Raw genomic sequence first — 23,404 nt, forward strand, 5'->3', positions numbered from 1 at the left:
TAAATAATAAAAATAAAATTAAAAATTTGTAATCCCTACACAATTCCCCCACCCACCAAACCTTTTCCTTGCAACCCATAAGAATCAGCCCCCCACCGTCTCTTTCTCTTTTTGTTTTCTGTTCTTCTTTATCATAGATTAACAATGGCAAATAGATTCAATTTTTTTTTAATTTTTTTTCTTAATAGTTACCATTGTTACTAAACCCACCCAAATTCTTCCCTACTACCTATCAGAACACTACTTTCCTTTTTTATTTTCTAATCTTCTAAATCAACAATGACAAATATATATTCAATGGTGATAGAGGATGTGAATAAGTGACTGTAGAAATAGTAATAATAATAAGAAGAAAAGGGATATAGCGTTGAAGAAAAAAAAACACGAAAGTGTCTATGTAAATGGTAGAGGTGATGGTAGTTGTTGCTTAATAGAAGAGGAAGAAATGGATGTATTGGCTGCCATAATAACAAATCTGAAAAAATAATATGATAATGATGGTAAAGGAAGAGCAAAAAATGAGGAAGAAGAAGAAGGGTGTTTATGGCAACAATGGCGGATGCGAGTGCTAAGGTGGAGAAGTGATGGCAACAAGTCCAATGAAGAAGAAAGAGATTTTCAAGTTCAAAAAATGTCTAATTTAATTATTTCACGCGCTTGTTATTCGTGAATTACACCCAAAATGCCACGTAAGTAAAAAATGCTCAACTGGTATCAATTCGAAGTACTAGAGGTGTTCAATAGGTACAAGGCTTAGTTGAGCTGTTCAAGTGAAATATGTGGACAACTCTAAGGGGTTGTGTATGACTTAAGCCTTTTATAATCATAGTTCATAATCATAGCATAGACATATAGCATGGGTTCATATGAAATTCATAAGAAAACATGTAATTGAATCAAACCATGCATAATAAGATCAAATATATATAATTGAATCATAATTAATTGAACTCATGGAGAATCACATGAAACCCTAGAAAATTGGGTAGAATTCTAAAGAGAGTTTATTTTGGGACTCAATAGATGAAAAGGATCCATGGATGATGTTCCCACATACCTTGGGTAATCAAAGCCCTAGAGATTGAAGAAGAAACCTTGAAGAAACCTAGCTTTTCCTTGAAAGCCTTGAGAGAGAATTGGAGAAGATGAACTTAGGGAATTTAGGGGTTTTGAGTGAATGGAAGGGAATAGGTAGATTTTGAAGAGTAAAATCAGTTTTAAGACTTAGTTATAGGGTCAAAACGACATTAGTAAAGATGTAGAAAGGATAGGAAAAGACCCAAATGACCTTGACTTAAAACTACCGGAGGGACTCTACGAATCGACTTATGGTTCATAAAATCTTCTACGAACCGTCCTTAGATGGAGTTACTGGAGACCAATTGGTGATCAACTTCCACAAGACCCTTCCTACGGATTGTGGAGCTTTCTACGGCCCATAGGCCCTCTTCGTAGAACCCCATGACCAAAAATCCTTCAAGTCCAAAATACTTCCCACGAGTTTGATCTACGGCTTGTGCAACCTTCTACGGGCCGTACAAACCTTCCATAGAATTAGAGGTACCAAAAACACCAATTCTGGAATCACCTTTATGGACACTTCCTATGGCCCGTCAACTCTTCTGCGAACTGTCCTGTTGGTCCATAGGAACTTCTTCTAGGACTTGACATTTTCTAACTTTTTACAACTCATTCCATGACTGCCTTCTATGGACCGTAGATAGACCCGTACAACTGGCACTAACAATTTTTTCTACTACTTTCTTTCCAAACTCAACTTACCAATTTATGAGTTACAAGGTGCGTCCCTATTGGATTAATTTGGATGTGTGCAAGTTTACCTAAAAACCAAAACTGCAAATAAAAAAAGTGGGGTACTAATAGACAATTTTGAATTAGTATTGGTTGCACAAGAATGGAGCAAAAGTCTCAAATTAGTTGGCTATGGAAGGGGACAAACACCATGCTTTTCATTAAAGGCAAGTGCTGAAGAAGTTATAGTTTCATAAAGAGGCTTCACATCAAATAGCAGTGACTTCTGCATGTGGATTAAAATCTGTGAAGAGATCTTGGTGTTGTAAGGTAAGTTTTATGACGAGGAAGAACAATGTCAAAAGGTTCAATTTCAAGAAAATCAAAGATTGCATTCTTCTAGCCTCTTTACTCAAACTATCAACATTCCATCAAAAGGTGTTCAAACCAAAAATAGCATTTGAGTAAAATTGAAAAAAGCTATTTAGAGAAGACGAGAGGAGGAACAACTCCACTTCTTCTTCTTGCATGAATTAGAAATTCACGTCATTGAAGGAAATTCACAGGATATTTAAAGACATTCAGAATGTCAAGGAAAAAATATTTAACATCCATCTTGTCTATATGTTATAGAAAATATGAAGAAAGTGATCGTTATGATGAAAGAGGAGAAGTTTCATAGGTACAAGAGATACTCCAAGTGCTGGGGGGGGGGGGTATGTATGTTAGTGGAGAGATAGGATTTGGAAAGAATTTTGAGGAAGATGAGGTGGTAAAAGCCCATGAGTAGGATCGGTTCACTATAGCTTTTTCAACAATTATGGGAGGTGGTGAGTAGAGAGGTCATGGAATTAATAATTTATTTCCATTTAAAAAATAGCCTTCAATTTTTTGTTTTGATGAAGTAAGTTGTTTCATTAGCGTATCAAGAAGATGCAAAGAGTACAAAAGTAGATATGCTAGCTCCATTACGTGATAAAAGTTAAGATTTGGGAGCCAACCACAAAAAAAAAAAAACTAGAGGAGTCTTAAACATGACTATGGATGGTCTAGAGTTAAAGAGCCAACAAAATCTAAGAAAGCAATAGACTTACTCAGATATGACCGATGACAGCATAATAATTCTTAACTAAAAAACGCAAAGGTTACTTTTATAAGTTCACCCAATCAAACATATACCAAAGGAATATAATTTATGTCTCTCACATCCCATCTTCAATTCTAAGAGGCTAGGAAAAACTAATGGATAACTTTATGAGATGGAGCCAATGGAAACTAGAAGTATGGTTGGTATGATGAGATGGAGAGGGTGATGCTATCAAAGGGAGAATGAGGTTTTGACATATGCATATTCTACATTCATAGACTTCTTGAAAACGTGATTATACATATTTGCAAAGAAAGAATGTCTACCATTTTAGAGGGTGTGTACAAAATATAAATTCTATAAGCACTATTGGTTCTAGGAAGATGTTGTAACCTCATATGATGTAATTGTGTGGAAGAAAGTCATGAGGGGGAAGTGTGATTTTTAAGATCCACATTTGTGAATCACAGTGGGAAATGCAATGCGAGATCCTTTATTAAATAATCATGGTGTCAGGCTAGCTTTCACGTACTTCTACTACTTCCACGGGTACTTGCTACCTCCAAGCAACACAAACTGGATAACTTTATCCACCAAGGTCTGAACAGATGAGACGAAATCATCTAGTGTTATTGTGTCCATTGAGAATTGAACTTGAGATCTCACGGTTTCACTCATTTTATTGACCATTAGGCCACATCTCTGAGTGTGATGTAAGATCCTTTTGTGATGAGATGCATTATAGGGTGGCCTAATGTTAAAGATTTACATAAAACATTCACTTTAACTATGGATAAGGGCCCAAATTAGCTGAAATGATTAGTAGAGAAGGAATGAGTTCCTTGAAAAATGTCTTTGAGAGTATGTTGCAGTTAAGGGAAGATGAGATATAATAATATAAACAGGAGATGACTAATAATATAAACAGGAGATGACTAAATGTTTTTTGCTTGATCAATGGAGGGATTTGAAACACACATGGAATCTAATATCAAAACTAAAGCACTAAGAAACTTCTTTCTAAGTGTGCATTGTGGAGTAGACGAGCGAATTTGTTATCCTCCTAGTTTTGAACTGTGCGCCACTATTCTCGAGGATTTTCGGGTTGAAAAAATGGAAGCCAAGAAAAAGGTTTTATGAATGTCAACTCCTATTTGCTTGTTTGGACAATTTGGTGAGAAAAAAATGGTGCAAGTTTAAAAGGAATACATAAATCTATAAGAAGGTTAAAAGTGAATTTTCACTAAAGTTGTATTTTGGTGGAGCCGAATGTTGCCGCACTTTATGTGGGAGAAACAGGGAGTTAGCAGAAATATGCAGGATGCTTTGAATGTTCCCAAGTGGAAAGAGGCAATTCTAGAGGAGATGAATGCTCTTAAGAGAAATCAAACCTAGAAAATGGTGAAACTACCACGTGGAAAGAAAACAATGGGCTGCAAGTGGCTGTTTACCATCAAATTTAAATCAGATGGGTCCTTGGAGAGGCATAAGGCACATTTAGTAGCAAAAGGGTTCACTCAGACCTATGGAATTGACTATCTTGAGACATTCGCTCCTCTTGCCAAGTTGAATTCAATCAGGGTTCTTTTGACCATTGCTGCCAATCTTGATTGGCCCCTTCAACAACTAGATGTGAAGAATGCATTCTTGAACAGAAACCTCGAAGAAGTCTACATGGATCCTCCTCTGGGTTTTGAAGAAAGGTATGGAACTAGAGTGTGCAAGCTAAAGAAATCCTCCTACGGGCTCAAACAATCTCCAAGAGCTTGGTTTGAGAGATTTACTCAGTTTGTAAAAAAACAAGGGTACACTCAAGGGCAAGCAGATCATACCATGTTCATTCGACACTCTCTTGAGGGAAAGACAACTATCCTCATGGTGTATGTTGATGATATTGATGATATCATACTTACAGGGGATAACTTGCCCGAAAAAAGAAATAGTTGGCCTCGGAATTCGAGATCAAAGATTTGGGTCAGTTGAAAGATTTTCTTGGCATGGAAGTAGCAAGATCAAAAGAAGGCATTATGGTGTGACAAAGGAAGTATATACTAGATCTTCTAAAAGAGACAGGCATGAGTGGTTGTCATCCAGCTGAAACACCTATTGATCCCGATTATAAAATCCAGAAACAAAGAAGGAAATTCAGTTGACCAAAGTCAATATAAGAGACTAGTGGGGAAGTTGATCTACTTATCACTCACTTGACCTGATATAGCTTTTGCTGTAAGCTTAGTGAGTCAATTTATTCACTCTCTGAAGGAAGAGCACCAAGAAGCGGTCTACAAGATTTTAAGATATCTGAAAAGTTCATCAGGGAAAGGATTGTTTTTCAGAAAAGTCCAAGATAGATGCATTGAAAGCTTTATAAATGCAGATTGGGTAGGTTCTACTATTGATACGAGGTCTACATCAGGATATTGTACTTTTATCTGGGGAAATCTCGTGACTTGGAGGAGTAAAAAGCAAAATGTTGTAGCCCGTAGTAGTGCTGAAGCTGAATATCGATCTATTGCCCATGGGATATGTGAAATGATTTGGCTCAAGAAGATAATGGAAGAACTAAAAAACAGTTGGTGTTACCAATGAGATAGTACTGTGACAACAAAGCCGCCATAAGTATTGCTCACAATCCAGTTCAACATGACAAAACAAAGCATTTTGAAGTGGATAGGCACTTCATAAAAGAGAAGATTGAAGAAGGAAACGTGTGCATGCCTTTCGTCCCAACAAATCAATAAATTGAAGATATTTTCACAAAAGGTTTGTTTAAACCAAAGTTTGAAATTCTTGTAAGCAAGTTAGGCATGAATGATATATACATGCCAACTTGAGGGGAGTGTTGATTTGTAAATATCTAGGTGTGATTAGATATGTTTTAGTAGGATTCTAATTGATCTCACAGAATCAAATCTGATGTGCTATTGAATAGGTTAGGATATTAGAATCATCCCTTGATTCTCAAATCTCCTAGAAACAGGGGATCTGATTGCTAGCTAGTTTATTTTTTTATACTATAAATTTGTATCTCTATGGATGAATAAAATTGTACAATTTTGGTACCAAAATTTACAGCTACAATTGTACAATAAGTGTGGTGTGCTTCACAACCATAGGAAAGACTTATACTAGACACGTCTTCTAATGTGAATCTGATCTCCTGTCTGTGTACCAGAACCTGCCTTTTGAAATGCAAAGCCCCAAAGTCAAGGACGTAAGTACATATGAAATTGTATTGTATGTAAGGGCAGAATGAAACATAACTGAAAGAGAAACAGGACAACCAATGGAGACATAATCAAAACATGGAACAATCAAGCGATCGAAAATAATTAAGCCTCATCCCCTCTCCTCCTTATTAGCAGTATTTAGTAAACCTGTGGTTTCTTATTCTTCAATATGTATTAGTGTCTGCTGCTTCATTTACTTTGTATCTTGCTATTTGCTGTCATATTTTCTTGCATCCATGCTTCAAATACTTCTCTTTTGAGCCGAGCATCTATTGGAAACAACCTCCCTACCGAGAAAGGTAGGGATAAGGTCACTCATGGGATTACACTGAGTTTGTTGTTGTATTTGTTGGAGTGAGAGAATTCATTCTTCTATAATGGAAGTATTGGGAGCCTAATAATGTAAAGATGACACTGTCTTGATGAGATATTCAATGAATTTATTTTATCTTCTATAAAAGAAATTCTGTTTCAGTCGAGTTGCGTGAGTCTGGATCCTTTATTGTGGTTGAGTGCCCAATTTTTTATTTTACTGTACCCCCTCCCAAATTCTTGTGTTCATAGTGTGGTATGAAGTGAAACATGTGTTGGTAACACAATGAGTTTGTTTCAATTTTATCCTGGTTTCAAAGATCCACTTGTAAATGCAGGCTTCAATTGTGGCGAGGCTGCCAACTTCGGTACTCCACAGTGGCTTGCAGTAGCCAAAGAAGCTGCTGTTCGTCGAGCTGCCATGAACTATCTGCCTATGCTCTCTCATCAGCAGTTGCTTTATTTGTTGACAATGTCTTTTGTTTCAAGGTCTGCTCATCAGCTCTTGTTGCATATGTGGATCAGCCCAACATGTCCCCTCTAGGAGATGAGAATTAGGTGTTTCTTTTGCATTCCCGGATTGAAACTTTGTAGGCTTTATCTTAATTTATCTTTTATTGATCCGTATTTGTAAGAACTACTTTTTGTCCAGCTGTACAAATCTGTTTTTTCCATGTTCACAATACATTATTTAGGTCAGAAGTGAAATTGTAGACATCTTTTTAAAGTTAAGTGGGTAATGAGGTTAAGGTATACTTTTTTGTTACTTTAAAAGGTGAGAGTTTCTGTAGTCTGCTACTGTTCCTGCAATAATGGAAATATTGGGATGTGGAATGAGTGACTTTTGAAAAACTGAGTGAGGATAGTTAATGTGTGATATGGGGATATTTAAGCTTTGTTGTACTTCATTTTGTTGCTTTCCCGTCATTCAAAAACCAAAACCTAGGGAGCGGACAGGCTTATGGTTACATTTCCTTTTACTTTAATAAACTTAGAAATATCTTTTGGTTTCTTTACTTCTATGTTTGTGATGACAGTGTGCCAAGAGCCCTGCTGCCTGGGGTTCGAAGCTCTCGTCTGAGAGATCGTCAGAAGGAAGAAAGGGAGTTTCTGGTAAAGAAAGCCTTCGTTGAGGATATAGAAAAGGAGAGCGACCTGGTAACAGTTTTACTTCAGAAAAGCTTTTCTGACTATGCAATGTTGTGGGATGTGGATATGCTTCCATCTTCAGGTAAAGAATCTGAACTGCACAAAAATGTTTCTGCGGATGCTTCTAAAGGGAACGATCAGTCTGACAACAACGATAGTCAGGATGTATTAGACCAAATGAGCTTATACATGGAAAATTACAGTGACTTCTATGTGGATGATGATGTGTCATGTGAATTTGAAATCGATTCTGGGACATTACCCTGTATAGCTTGTGGGATTCTTGGTTTTCCATTTATGGCTCTGGTACAACCATCGGAAAAGTCCGCAAAACACCTTTTTCCTGAGGAATTTCAGAATAAACAAGAATCCGGAGTGCTGAAACATGTGGAGTCGGATAACCATAGGTGCATGTTTGAGGACTACAATAGAGGTAGGAGGCCCTTTATAACTTTTCTCCCGTGTTGAGTTTGTCTGTTCTGTTATCTTGATGACTAAATCAATCTCTCTTGTTGATGATATCTTCCTCTGTAATAATTGCTTGTTTGGATTGACTTTGGGCTTATGACTGACTTATAAACCAAAAGTCATAAGTTAGAAATTCTAACTTATGGCTTTTGGCTAATTTTTATTAGTTTGGCTCAAAGCCAAGTGCTTACACACTTTTTTATCTTGTCCAAACACTAAAAAAATTCTTAAAAGCTATTTTGGCTAAAAGCACTTGAACTAAGTCAATCCAAACAAGCTCTAAATGTGCTAATTTTACTGCTTGTAAAAGGTAGCGCAAATTGATTTATGAAACTTCTTGTGTCTGATCAACATGTGACTCTGTGAGAAATAATCCTAACTCTTTGAACACAGCAGTACTAGTTCTTCTTCCTCTTTTTTGCTACAAAGGAGTATCTATGCCTACTCTTTCTGTCATTATTCTCCTTTTCGACACCTTTTTTCTCCAATGAAATTTGCTTGTGTTTCAGCTGAATACTAATAAAAGAAAAGAGAATAAGTTTCACTGATAGAAAAAGAAGAGAATTGCTTCAGTTTGTTGCTTCTGTTAGTGGCTGCTCGCTTACTACCAGTTCATTTCTAAGCTGAACAAATTATATTTTTTATTTGTGAAATGATAATTGTTTCTATTTCTGCAGAACAGTACATAGGTTGTACTGAAGCCCATATTTACATAAGGAAACTCTAAGAATACCGACCTATCCCTATAATGAGTCTAAGACATCAATGATAGAGACGGTATCATTAGAGTAAATTTGATTACACCAAAAACCCAAAGTCGAAATGCAATTCAGTTTAACTTGTTGCATACTACTCTCCCTATAATGAGTCTAAGACATCAATTATATTAATTATGCTGCATTCACATGTTTGAAGATCTAATCCTTTAAATGATCTAATTCTGAATATGTAGTAATGAGTCCCATTTGTGTATGTTTCTGAACTACAGCTGTTGATTTATAATTTTCATTTCCGCCTGAAATAATAAGATACACATGGTTAGAATGGCTAGTCATATATGGCTCGTCTCATTGTACATTATAAGGAAAACCACCTAGAATATTTTGGAGAATATTCTCTACTTAATTATAAATTGATATCACCTTATTAGTATGTAAACTATTTCCCTACCATATTATAGATAGCCTAAAGCTCCCTATTAAAGAGCACTGCCCCCATAAAAAAACGAAGGTTCAGGTGCCACTCCTCTCTTTAAGATCATTCAAGCACCATCCATCTCTCCAGCAACTAGCACTGCTACTCTTTTTTTTGATGAAGTGAGTGGCATTAATAGAGGCATCAAGAGGATGCAGAATTGCTATAATAACAAAATGTGGCATTGTAGCTTACAAAATGTCAGTGGCTGACTGTACAAACTATCTAAGCCAGAACTAGTTAACGCAGAGCAAGTCCTGAACTCTGCGTTAACAGCAGGGTACAGACTGGACCAACTAAACAAATTGACTAAGCACCTTGCCTTCAAATTACCTAAAGAGGTTGATGCCCCATCAAATGATCTTTGTGGTATCCCCATTTAAGCTTGTCAGCTGTCTGGGGATTTATGTGGCAATGCTGGAGTCTTGCAAGATGATCAATCAAATCATTCACTTCCCAATCATGCATGTCTCTTCTGAATGTCAGTTACCAGTTGGTCCCTTCTCTATTTGCAACAATACCAAAGTTGGGATCTTGAGCAATTTTGAACAATTCTGGGTAATCATCCTGAAGAGTTGTATTGCCAAGCTATTCGTCTGTCCAAAACCCTAGCAGTGCACCATTAGACTTCGAAGTGAGCATGCTGATCAAAGTGTCCCTCAGCTGTCTAATACCCTTCCAGAGTCCCACACCATGAGGAAGAGTAGAGGTCTCTGTGCACCATTGGTTCAGTCTTCCAGCTTATCTATGATGACATATTTCCAGAGCTCTGCTTCTTCCTAGTTGAATCTCCAAGGCCTCTTCACCCTCATACTTTTGTTATGGAAAGCAAGGTTCTTGATACCAAGACCATGATATTTTTGTTGGATGACCTCCCATTTGAGAAGGTGAAATTTGGAATTCTGGTTGTTGCCTTCCCACAGAAAGGCTCTTCTTATCTTGTCAATCTGCTGAAGGACCTCTGTTGGCATTGGAAATAGGGCCATGTAACAAGTGGGCAAGCTGTCTAGGACACTATTGATAAGTGTTGGCCTGCCAGCAAGGGAGAGGTATTGCATTTGCCATGTTACCAACCTCTTTTCAAAGTTTTCAACTACCCCATTCCAGATTTCAGTGAATTTGAACTCAACACCCAGAGGTAGACCCAAATAAGTGGAAGGAAAAGAGCCAATATTGCAACCCATTATATCATCCAACTCCTCATATTTGATCCTTCATTAACAGGGTATATAGTGCTCTTTAGCATATTCACATGCAAACCTGAAATATCTTTGAAAATAAATAAGTTAGATTAAGATGTATCACTTGTGATCTTTCGACACCACTGAAGATCAGAGTGGCATCTGCAGAGAGCAAATGAGATACAATAGCTTGCGATATCAGGTCCCTTCCGATCTTGAAAGGCTCAATCCATTGCAAGGAGCTAGCTTTCTGGAGCATTTGCCGAGACCTTCCATTGCCATGATGAATAGGAGAGGTAAGATAGGATTGCCCTGTCTAATGCCTCTTTGAGGGGAGAAGAAGCCCACAGTACCCCTGTTAACCAGAACGGAGTATTTGACTGTAGAGATGCTAAATTTGATCCCTCTTATCCATTTGTCACCAAAGCACATTTGCCTCTGTATGGTGAGTAAGTATGACCAACTTACTTTGTCAAATGCCTTTTCAATGTCTAGCTTTAATAACAACTCTCGTTCTCCACTCTTCAGTCTCCAATCTAGTGCCTCATTAGCAATGCTGTTTTGATCCTATTAGCCAATAGCTATGAAGCAATCTTGTAGGTACTGCTAATAAGACTAATTGGTCTGAAATCTTTAAGTTCAGTCGCCCCTTTTTTTTTAGGGATCTGGGATATGAAGGTGGCATTGACAGATTTTACCATGTGACAGTGATGATGATAGTGTCTCCAAGCATTGATGATTTCATATTTGGTAATCTCCTAGGACTGTTGGAAGAATGCCATAGTGAAACCATCCATCCCCAGAGCCTTATCTGGTGCACAACTTTTAATGGCCGAGAATATCTCATACTCTTCTCGGCCATGTATCGAATGAAAATTGAAAAATACCTAACACATCTTTAACTTAGATGCAGTGGTATTAGTTCTTCGGAGCTCAATCTGCACGAGTTAAGGAGGGATTACCGGATTAGTGTATTTCTTCCAATTAAAGTAGATTCAGGAAGCAATAGAGGAATTGGTCCTTACCTTGAAGAATGCAGCTGGCAACAGTGTTGAACTGAAGAAGTCTTCACCGAGTTGGATTCATGGTGTTCGTGAGAATTTTGAACACCCAAATGGATACCACTCAAGTTTAATGCAGATCTGTCATGCTTGTGTCGAAGAGAAAAGGATTTTTGGAGCTCCAACAGACGTCCTTCAATGTACTGGAAAATGCTTCTTGTTCTGACATGATTTCACGCTGTTTCCTTTTTTCTTTTTTTCTCTGGTTTAGCTGAGAGGCTGTGTTTTGGGCTTGAGTCACTTTTGGACTCCAGCCATTTATGAGTAAACCCCTTTTTTATTGATTCTCAATAAATGGGCATTGTCCATGTTTAATTATTTTTAATAAAAAGATCTCATACTCTTCAGACTCTCTTTCCAGCTAAGTTTTTTCTGTTCAAGAGATTCTTGCTAAATTCTCAAATCTAGCAGAGGGTCTCCAAGGCCCATTCTCCATGTACAATTGTTGATAGAAGTTCAAAATCTCCTCTTTGATGTCTGCTTTATCATCAATAATGAGCTCCCATAATTGTAGTTTATCAGTATAGTTGTATCTTCTGTGAGCATTTGCCAAGCTCTGAAAATACTGTGTTCCTATCCCCATCCTGAGCCATAAATACCTTGACTTTTGTCTCCATGAAATGTCCTCAATCTTTGCTATCTGTTGTAACTGTGTCTGGAGGTTGAATATTTGAGCCTTTTCAGCCTCATTATGGATTCTTCCATCAGATGTTTGCTCCACTAGAGATAATTCATTTAAAGCCTATTCCAAATGGATATATATCCTTTTTTAGATCTTCAGCTTCTATACTACTATGAATATAAAATCAGGACTGCCCATGACTTCATAGCTATTCCACCCGTCTTTGACAAAATCAAGAAACCTTTCTGTCTGTAACCACGTGTTTTCAAACTTGAAGTAGGATGAGCTAGAGTGCCGTTCCTCACACTCGAGCATCAAAGGCTTGTGATCAGATATCACTCTAGGGAGAGCCACCTGTTTTATTGCCTTAAGCTGTCATTCCACTCTTGTGAGATCACCCGTAAAAGCTCAACTCCTCTACACCAAGTATAAAGTGCACTCTGAAGAGGTAAATCCAAGAGTCCCAAACCTAGTATAGTATATGAGAAACTTTTCATAGCTCTAGTCCTATGACCTGAATTTTCTAAAAACGAAATGATAGTTTCTAACTTATTTTTTCATGGTTGGTGAGTGGAAAATATTTTTCGAAAAATATTTTCTAGTGTATGATTGGTGAATGAAAAACCTTTTTAAGGAATTATCTTTTATTTTTGGCTAGAGAATAGAAAATACTTTCTAGAAAAATAGTTTTTGACCTAAAATTCAATCTCGATAATTGATCCGACACCTAACCCCGACACCCAATTTGAAACCTGACCCCTACTCCTGACACGAGGCTCGACTTTTGAACTGCAACCCGACCCTAACCCTGACTCAAATTGGGACACGATCCCAAGATCAAACCCAGGACCTAACCTTGCTTGAGACCCGACATTCAAACTAGAATATGATCCCGACACTTTTACCTAAAACCGACCCAACCTCGACCTGACCCGATCTAACCTCGACCTCGACACCCGATTCGTGACTCGACCCCTGACTCCGACCTTGGACTTGACCTCGACCCCGACTTGAAACTCGACCAGAGACCTAACCTCGAAAACAAGACTCGACCCTAAACGAGAGCCCACCCCAACCTCGACCTCAACAACCAACTCGAGACCTAACCCAAGATTTGACCCGATCGAAGAGCCATCTCAAGACTCGACACCTAACCAAGACTCAACCCTAAAACCGACCCCAGATCGTAACCCCAATCCTTACCCGAGACCCGACCCTGACCTGACACTCGACTCATGACCCAATCCCGACCTCGACATCCAACTTGAGACCCGACCCAATCCTCAACCCATTCCGACCCGACCCCGACTCGAAGACTTGACTTGATCGAGAGCCAACACTCGATACAAAACCTTACAATGACTTGAGACCCGACCCGACCTTGACACCTGACTCTAGACCCTTTTTGAGACTCGATCTCGACCCCAACCCCGACCCATCCTGATACTCGATCTCAAAACCCAACCTCGAAACTCAATCTAAGACCTGACCATGAGACCCGACCCGAGCCTTGACCTGAGACCTGACCTGACACTTGACTCGAGACCTCTCCTAAAACTTGACCTTGACACTGACACCAGATACTGACTTCGACTCAAGACCTGACGCATTCTCGAGACCCGACCCTAATCCGATCCGACACCTGATCTCGACACCCAACCTCGAGACCCAACTTCACACTAGATCTGAAATTCGACCTCTTATTCTAACTCGATATCCGACTCCGACTCAATTCGGAACGCGGTAATTGGGTATCGAATCAAGGTCGAGAGTTGGGTCTCAAATTGAGAATCAGGAGTCGGATCTAGGATTAGTATTGAGAATCGATAATCGAGACTTAAGTTGGGATGAAAACTTGAGGTGTGGTTCAAAATGATTTTGGAAAATGTTTTCCTCATCTTTTCTATTGGAAGTCATTTTCCTTAAATTTGAGAAAAATAAGTTGATTTGGGAAAACATATTCCAAAATATTTAAGCCAATTAAACATGAGAAAATTGGAAAACATTTTCCTTCATACCAAAGACGCCCTTAATGTTGATACTTTTCCACAACCTTTTGTCCCATTGTATTATGATTCCCCCCTCTGGTGCCATTTGCTTGTAAATCTTCCCAGCTAGCCCATCTATACCCCCAAAGCTAACCTACTAGTTGTTGAGACCAATCCTCAATTTTTGTTTCTTGAAGATGCAGTATATCAGCCTTGCACTTCATTAATAGAGACTTAATGGTACTCCTTCCTAACATAACTTTTTTGAGGAAAGTTACAATTGTATTTCTATCAAACAAAACTTGGACACTCAGGAAAAGTGCTAAGTTGAGATCTCCACAAAAACAGCAAAAAGGTACAAAAGAACCACTGTCCGAAAACCTATATTCTTATACATTGCCAATTAATTCAACTAAGTCACCTACTTTGCTCCATATATTTTGTTTACACCAAAATAAGAACCAGTTGAGAATTTTGACTCTCATCTGGAATGCGCCTCGTGACTCCTACCCCTCACCCTTATTGGTTCAGCATCTTGAATTAAACCTGATGTAGTCTTTTTTTTTTTTTTTTTGATAACCGATCCTGATGTAGTCTTTTTATTTCAGTTGTCCCTTTCTTCTTCTTTGTGTTTGATTCACATTCTGATGAAACCCTTTGTTGCACCTGTTCCTGCCTTCATTGGTCCATTCTAAGGATCATATCCAATAATTCGTGTTCAAATCCAGTGGCATTGATTCCAAAAGCTTTGCATGCCTTAACCATGACCAACTTGTCCATTTAGAAGTAGAAATAACTGGAGTTGTATGAATAACTTGCTGATTCGGCACACCATCCCCATGCCAGGGAAGAGGAAGGAAATCATAGTAGGATATAGAGATTGTTCTGTTTCAGAAACTTCAATCAGGCTCGCAATCTGCTTTGGGAATATAGGGTAATCAGGCTGCTGAACTTGAGAACCAAGAAAATCAAGTTGCTGGGGATTATCTTCCTATTTCCTTCGTCATTGGCTTCGAATTGCTTGGGCATTCAATATCTTCAGTTTCCGACACCAGATGCTGAAGTTCTTGAGCTTGTAGTATGAATGAGATTGGGTCTAGAGAGTCGTGCATATGCGACATGGGTTGATTAAAAATACAGGGATACTGAGCCTTGGGTTCCAAATATTTTTGGAAAAACTACCTAATTACACAAACATTTCTATCATATTTACTAATTCTCCCTATAGTTTGAAAATAATTACTTATTGTCTCACTAATTAATAATTTCATACTGCATTTATACACCTAGATACATGTATTTTTAGTACCAGATACACTGAAATAGGGAGTGATGCGAACGAGAGAAGGAGAGACGTGAGCAAGATAGTCTATGTATCCCAGATACATGCGAATCACACTATATACATGTTTTTGGGATACTAGATACATCCCACATACATTCTGAAATACATTTACATAGGGGAGAGGCGAGCGAGAGGAGAGAGAGAGTAGATACTTGCAAATCAACTTGAATACAGTGTATCTAATACAAATTACACCTAAATTTAACCCTATGTATCCGAGATACATTTATCTAGATGCACTAGATACATGTATCTGGATGGACTAGATACATGTATCTGAAGTTCAAATTCTAGTAAGATTCATAATATTGGAAACTCAAATGAAGGGAGGTAATTTGCTCCTAAACTAGTGGATTTGTGTTGTTTGCCCAATATTTCTCCCCTTGTTCTTCTTTGGATTTGGGCTTTTTTTGGTCAAAGGCATTACTAGCATAATTCGAAGGCCCAACTTTATAGAAAAAGACAGCCTTTTTTGCTGGTCCATTGTATCTATAAGTCGGCCCCACTTCGTGATCACGTGGCAGATTTGAATTATCTGCATATTTCACGTGCCATGCCAGAGGCCTAGCCACTGTATTGAGCTCTGACTCCCTCGCAAATTCTACCTCTTAGTCTCCAACCTTCTTCTTTCCCTTCGATCAGAGTTTTCACCAGCGACCCATATCTTTGTGTGTGCATCAGGAATCACCTAGATTCATATCTCAAATCAACTACTTTTAGCTCCAATTTACAGGGGATATCTCTACAGTTCTCTTTAATTCAAATTCTCACCCATAGTATCTTCATTGATGTCCACATAGCCACCACAAAAATTGCCAATCGTTTGGAAAGAGCATGTAGAACAAGCATGTAGTGGTATTCAGAAGACTTTGATCCATTGTTCTTCAGAAGATCACTCCTTCGTATCCAAATCGACCAGCGGGGACCACCAGTCTAGGGATAGTCTCCGGCCTTTCCAGAACCATTCTCCCACCTTGACTCTGGCTGCTTCTTGTCGAGATAACATTTCAAAGAGAAAAAGGTTGTACGAAATTGGGGAAACCTTCAAGCCTGCTGTCATCTTCCATCTGTTGTAGGACCACTTTTGGATTGTATCATGATTTGGGTTAGCATGGAAGGAATCATTGAATCCAACCAGACATTTATTTATCCAGATATGTGAGATTATCTGGGATGGCTGCTGAGTTGTCTGATTGGATCTGTTAGATTCCATTGATGGCCACTTCTTGATCCTTGAAACATCATAATAAGACATCAGTTGAGAGTTGGGACACCATCTCTCCGATTTCAGAGTAGTCTCCATAAAAATCTCAGGATCTTGTTCGCGATGTCTTCCCATCCTCCATTATCTATATCCTCTAGATTACGGATTATTTCTTGTCACCCAGCCATATTTCATCTCGAAGGAATCTGCCGTAACTGTTCAAATTCTGGTAAACCCTGTAAATATAAGCTTCGATTTTCCTACTCCACCTTTTACAGAGCTTCCCTTCTCCCTTAGAAGCCTCTTTCATGGCTTCTCATACCCATCTCAAGCTGTTCTCATCAATCCGAATCTTCTCAACAAACCTCCTACTGCATTCATTAAATCATAAACCATCTCCCGCGATCACCACTAATGCCAATAAGTTTGATAGATTTATTGCCGCAGAAAAAAAGGTTCTTCCCTCCATCCTGGAAGGAGGAGAGAGAGAAGAAGAAGAGAGGAATGGGAAAAGGAGAAATAATTTCTGGTGATCAGAAGGATCACCGTAGAGAGAAGTATCGACAAAGAATTTCTATTAGGTCTTTGCCTCGTAAGATATGCCTGGGAGCTTAGGAAAATAAAATCTATGACTATTAGAGTTCAAAGTTTATGGCACGGCTACTTTTTAACCGACCAGCATCATCTAAACTTTGAATTTCTTTTCATTGCTATACCAATTTACAGTACGTTGATCATATTCTGGAACTTTGCAAACACCATATCTCTTTCCAGTGATTAAGAATAGATTTTCTTTCGAGTGTAATGCAAGAAGCACTTTCCTTTGTTGTACAGTTACCCAAGACTTTCTGGAGGAAAGAATTCCAGCTCCAATTTTCTTATGGTAATTGTGCACTGTTCTAGAGAGTTGCGTCAACTTTCTATTTTTCCAGAACAACCAAAGTCAAGATGGTTTCTCACTTGGAGTTTGAGGGAGCATGTTAGAATATCAAGTGAATATGCATCTATATTCATGTGTCTAGGTTCATAGTCCTTGAATGATATATTCTCTGTACTAAATTATATAGAATATTTATTCAACTTATATTATGGAAATTAATAACCCACCATATTGTACGTAGCGTAAAACTCATATGTAAGGAGCACCTCTTGTACATTGCCTATTAAGTTAATAAGAAGTTTCTTCTATATTTAAACACACATATCTTCATATGCTGGCACACTCATTGGATTAGAGTACAGTCTGGGAATATTAGTTCACCTCCAATGGCATGACCAATTAGCACATTTTTTTTAATCATTTTTCACTCTTCTCCTTTTAAGTCTATTAAATAGGTACATCTTAGTTAAGCTGGTTTCAATGAAAAGAGAGTTGTATCACTGGATGGAAGTAGTTGTTTTCACGTTTATTTAGATGAGATGAGAATACCTTCTCTCTTTTTTTTAATCACAGAGACCATAAATGGTCATTTTCTAAATAAAAAGCAATTGGTTTGGACCCCAAAAAGGCCCAATATACAAAAATCGGCCCAATATTTAGAAAAGTATACAGTTTGTAACTGACTGATTGACCATGCTTTGTGGCCTGTGCCTATAGGTATACATCTAGACACCTGGTATAAAGTAACAAAAAGCTTAAATCATTTGACCAGATTGTTACCCACAATAATTTATCAAGTAAATTGTCAACTCAACCAACTGATTGACGATGATGCTGCGTGCCTATAGGTTAGTATCAATGTTAAAATGTGTGACCATTTCATCCAAAAGCTTTTATTTGCTTAATTATGTATTCGCGACGCCCCACACATGCAGGTCAGGTTCTTTTTCTTGAGCCTAAGTATGTGGAAATTCTAATTGGTTGCAGTGAGACTCGAACCTGGAACCTTGCTCAAGGTCCATTTTTCAACAGAGAGTCATAGCTAGACCTATTTATATTCTTGGTTAACTCAATTTTAGGCCTCATGCTATGTTGCCACCTATGTTGCTCGAACTCTTCAAAAATGTTATCGGGTGTGTGTCGGATCCTTCAAAAGTAGTGCAATTTTAGAGGATCCGACACTGGTGCGGCAACAATTTTGGATAGTCTGAGCAACTTAGGTTGCCACTATGTTGCTCGAACTTAGGTGCAGATCTAGAGGTTGGATTCTTCATCACATACCTTTGAGGATTCGAGGATGTTGATATGAGTGTAGATGCGGATGCTGGGATACAACCAATAAATGTATATTACGGCATAGATAAGTATATATTTTGATTAATTAAAGTGATGGAACCTAAACTAATTATATATTTTTACAAACACCAAATATTTTATTCAAAAGATATGACATCAATATACCCCATGTAAGACTGTAATCACAAAGTGGGGTCTGGGGTGAATAGAGTGTGTGCGGACCTTACCCCCCTACCTTAGAAGTAGAGAGAATGTTTCCGATAGACCCTCGACTCAAGGAAAAAAAAACAAAACAGTCCCGCAAAAGAAATAATAGTCCGATGTACAAAAAACAACAAATAGCAACAGAGCAGAAACTACAGTAAAACAATCTCGTATAATAGCAAAGCATCTCATACTTTATATGACTATATGTATATGACATAAACCAAAAGATCATAAATCAAATACCTAATCAATCTGTACTTCTTTGTCGTAGATGTAGTCAAGCACCCAAGGTAAGTTGACCACACCCGGTGTGATTTCCACACCCAAATTGGGTTGGATCGACATGGGTGTGGCTGGGATTTTGAAGGGTCCGAGCAACATAGACGAGGTGTGAAGTGCCTCACATTGGATCAGAAAATGGATTTTTGTCTCTTTAAATGGTCTTGGCAATACTCATCCTTTGAAACTTTTGGGGTTTGAGTTACGCCCAATCCCCGCATATTCTTTAACAATCTGGACACCTGGTCTAATGCAAAGCTTAAGCATCATTTGACCAAGTTGTTACCTGCTACAATTTATCTGTTTAATTGTGACTTACCTAACTATTTGGCAACATTTGTCCAGTCAAATAATTGTTATTCTCATGTCTGGGAGATACTGCAAATTTATCAGAATGATTGGACTTGCCTGCGGAATACTGAATTTCCTCTTCATGCAGTTGACAGAATTGAAAGAAATGGAGTGCATTCCTTTAACCATGATGAAGTGTCTTTGTTTGCCCAGCCAAGCGAGTCTGCAGTTTCTCCGCACGAGGGTCAAACATCACAGTCTCATCATCTTTCACATACAGATAATGCAGCCCCAACTTCAAAAGTTGACCTTGAGAAGGAATGTGATGTTTCTAGAGGTCTTGTAAGACCACGGATATTTTGCCTTGAGCATGCAATTCAGACTGAAGAACTGCTGCATACTAAAGGTGGAGCAAATGTTCTTGTGATCTGCCATTCAGGTAAGGTTCCTCATGTACAACCTCGTTTGAATTGTCTTAATGATGATAATACCAAAGAAACTACTAAAGTTTTCAGTTTTTTCTAGTTCTTGGTGTATTGAACGTTTTTTACAACTTTTGATTTCATGTAGACTTCCAAAAAATAAGAGGACATGCTGCTGTTGTTGCAGAGGAAATTGGCACGACATTCAAATATAATGAGATTCCGCTGGCTAATGCATCTCAAGGACATCTTTCATTGATTGATCTTTCAATCGGGGATGAAGAACAAAACAAATGTGCAGAAGATTGGACACTGAAATTAAATATTAATTTAAGGCACTGTGTGAAGGTGCAAAGGAACTGTCCACTTAAGAAATTAAAACATGCATTGATTTTGGGTGGATTATTCTCTGATACAACTCGTAGTTCAGATTCCTTGAGTCTCCTCAAGTGGCGGTCCAGAAAAGTGCGCTCAAAGAGAAAGTTGAATCATTCAACAGAAAGTACACCATTTGCAAATGTTCAAATAGCAAAGGTAGTTTCAGGGTCTACAGTGGGCATGCAGAATGTCAGAAAGGGGAATATAACAATCCAGTATTCCAGGAAAAAATACAAGCCTAAGGATTGTAGTTCTGCGCAGGCTTCCAGGGTTTTCATGGATCCATTTAATGTTCCAAAAGAAGTTTCACTTGCAGATGCAAAAATATTGGGAAGTACTCACCTCAGGGATGAAAATGCAGGCACCGCTTCTTTAGCGGAAAGGTTCTTTGCTTCTTCTGATGGGAAACCCCGATTGCGATATGAACATGAGATGCTTTTACTAAAGAAAGACCGAAATGGGGATCTCCTTGCACCACAAGAACCAGATTTACTTGTGACGACATCTTTAATGGTGGAATTCGATGAAGCCCAGGCTGAACTTTGTACTACTGAGAAGTTTTCCTTGGAGGATAAAACTTGTGATACAAATTCAAATAGTTGCCATATAGAGAATAAGACCATGGCTGCAGAGACTAGTGGAGAAACAGAGATAGCACATGTGCATACTCCTGCATGTACATCCATATATGTGGTTCAAAGCACTGCATATAATGAAAATTTGGAGGAGAATCGGGATATGACGGAAACTGTCATTAGAGATAAATCTGATCATCCGACGGAAGCAAATTTTGAAAGAGATCATCATAGTGGGGATGATAAAGCTATTATGACCAGATCTCCCATGCCTGTCAACTCCTCAGGATCTTGCACTGATGGTCCTTCAAGAAGTTGTGATAAGAAGATTGAGGATCAAGACTCGCAACAATTTGGCTCAGGTAGTGAGAAATCTGATAGTGAAACTTTGCTCAAATCTGTGGAGCAAGAAATCCAAATTCATAACTCAGTTAAAGACATAGCTGTCTGTGACCATGTCACACCCATAGAAGAAGCTTCTGCCTCAGCAGAAAGTCTCAAAATGACGAGAGAGACATCTAGTACTAAGCACTCACAGTGTGGTGATGACATCTCTGAGCAGCATACGAATGGAAAAAATGGTGGCAAAAGGAGGTGTGAGCTAGACCTCTCAACTGATTATGGATGTAGTGTTAGTGGCTTTGTTAAAAGTCCATGTGAAGGTTTAAGGCCACGAGCTAGGAAAAATGTACCTGGGAGCAGAGTTGATACTAAGGAATTTCTTGAGAAGAAACCTATGGGAAATAAGGTGAAAAGGTCTTTACATAGTTCCATCATTCCCAAGGATAAGAAAGAACAGAAGAAGGGAAGTCATAGGTGTAACTTGGAAGGGTGCTGGATGAGTTTCCAGACAAAGGTAGAGCTGCAACTGCACAAACAGAACCGGTGCCCCATTGAAGGGTGTGAGAAGAAATTTACCTCCCACAAATATGCTATGGTTCATCAACGCGTTCATGAAAGTGATCGGCCCTTGAAATGTCCATGGAAGGGGTGCACCATGACATTCAAGTGGACCTGGGCAAGAACTGAACATTTGCGCGTACATACTGGTGAGCGGCCATACAAGTGCAAGGGTGAGGGTTGTGGACTGACTTTTAGGTTTGTATCAGATTATAGTCGGCATAGACGAAAAACTGGGCATTATGTAGATGCGGCCAATTGAGATTAGTTACTTTAATCAGATCGATGGGTTGTGTAATGTACCAAATACTAGACTGGGGTTGAAAAGGCAATCATGTAAACTAATGGGCACTTATCAGTTTTAGCATGGGGTGGTAGTAGAGTAGCTGTGTGCAGGATCATCTTTTAACTAAAACTGAAAATTGCATGCCATTCTTTCGAATTTCTTTATCTGTGAAGAAAGTCTGTCTCGTGGTACTCTGGTAATGCTGGACTGGACAGTCAATATAGAATAGAATAATAACCAACAAACTGAAACTGCAGCTTCTGCTTTCAATTGAAGAAACTCTGTTTTTATCTTTGTCAATAAATTCTGTTGCCTCTTCCAAATGTTTTCTAACTAGTTATTTTCGCTCTTACAAACCTCTACAGCTTTTAACCGCATTACATATTTCTCGATACTTTAACATTTTCTAATGAGTTTCTTCTCTCTCGAAGCCACAAAAGTAAAAGTTGAAATATCATTTTACCCCTAAACTTAATTTAGTATTTTATAAAATATCTAATTAATTAAATATTAAATAATAATCATAGCATGTTATGATTAAATATTAAAAGTGAAAAAGTGAACTTAAATGAAGAAAAACAAAAATATTCATCGAAAGATATTAGATATTTTTATTCTTTTAAAAATTAATTAATTACATTTTTTTTTATCTTTTGTGTTTTTTTTGTATTTATTTTCATTGCACTTAATATCATACAAACTAAATTTTTTTTCTCTTCTTTATTTATTATTTTTCTCCTTTATTTATTTTAAATTCATCTTCATGACTCATATTTAATTATCTATTTGTTTGTTATTCTTGATATAACTCTCATTCTTTTCATATTCATAACTTTCAATTATTAACAGATGCTACCTATAAAAGTTTTTAAATACATTGTTTATGTTTAGTCTTTCGTATTTCAACCTCATTTGTTTTATCCTTTGAGCTTCTACCTGTATTTAGTATTAATAATTATCTTTTACTCATCTTTCTATTGTTAAATTAGGTCTTAGGCCTAACTCACACCCCAAAAGCTAGCTCAAAGGGAGGAGGATTGCCCAAGCCTTATAAGGAGTCCACCCATCTCATTAATCACCGATGTGGGACTTTTGTCATTCTTTAACACCCCACCTCACGCCCAGTGCTTAGCATCTGGTGCGTGGACAATTTTGATTTTGGGGGTCCCAACATCGGGTGAGACGGGCCCTGCTCTGATACCATGTTAAATTAGGTCTTAGGCCTAACTCACACCCCAAAAGCTAGCTCAAAGGGAGGAGGATTGTCCAAGCCTTATAAGGAGTTCACTCATCTCAT

At 38.2% G+C, this 23,404-nt stretch overlaps 1 protein-coding gene across 2 annotated transcripts in view; it reads left to right on the top strand.

Moving 5' to 3' along the window:
- The window catches only part of LOC102595804 (probable lysine-specific demethylase ELF6), a 30,877-nt gene extending 8,579 nt beyond the window's left edge, over positions 1–22,298 (top strand). Inside the window, exons 4-7 of one of the 2 annotated variants that reach the window (XM_006338823.2) lie at positions 6,720–6,870; positions 7,419–7,963; positions 19,695–19,985; positions 20,156–22,298. In XM_006338823.2, coding sequence (XP_006338885.1) covers positions 6,720–6,870; positions 7,419–7,963; positions 19,695–19,985; positions 20,156–22,083 — 2,915 coding nt within the window. In that variant the 3' untranslated portion in view covers positions 22,084–22,298. Of the gene's footprint in view, positions 1–6,719; positions 6,871–7,418; positions 7,964–19,694; positions 19,986–20,116 lie in introns of both variants that reach the window. The other variant, XM_006338822.2, reaches the window with a different exon arrangement.
- Positions 22,299–23,404: the final 1,106 nt, after the last annotated feature.

Source organism: Solanum tuberosum, unplaced genomic scaffold, assembly GCF_000226075.1.
Source record: "Solanum tuberosum cultivar DM 1-3 516 R44 unplaced genomic scaffold, SolTub_3.0 scf00006, whole genome shotgun sequence".
Taxonomy (NCBI): domain Eukaryota; kingdom Viridiplantae; phylum Streptophyta; class Magnoliopsida; order Solanales; family Solanaceae; genus Solanum; species Solanum tuberosum.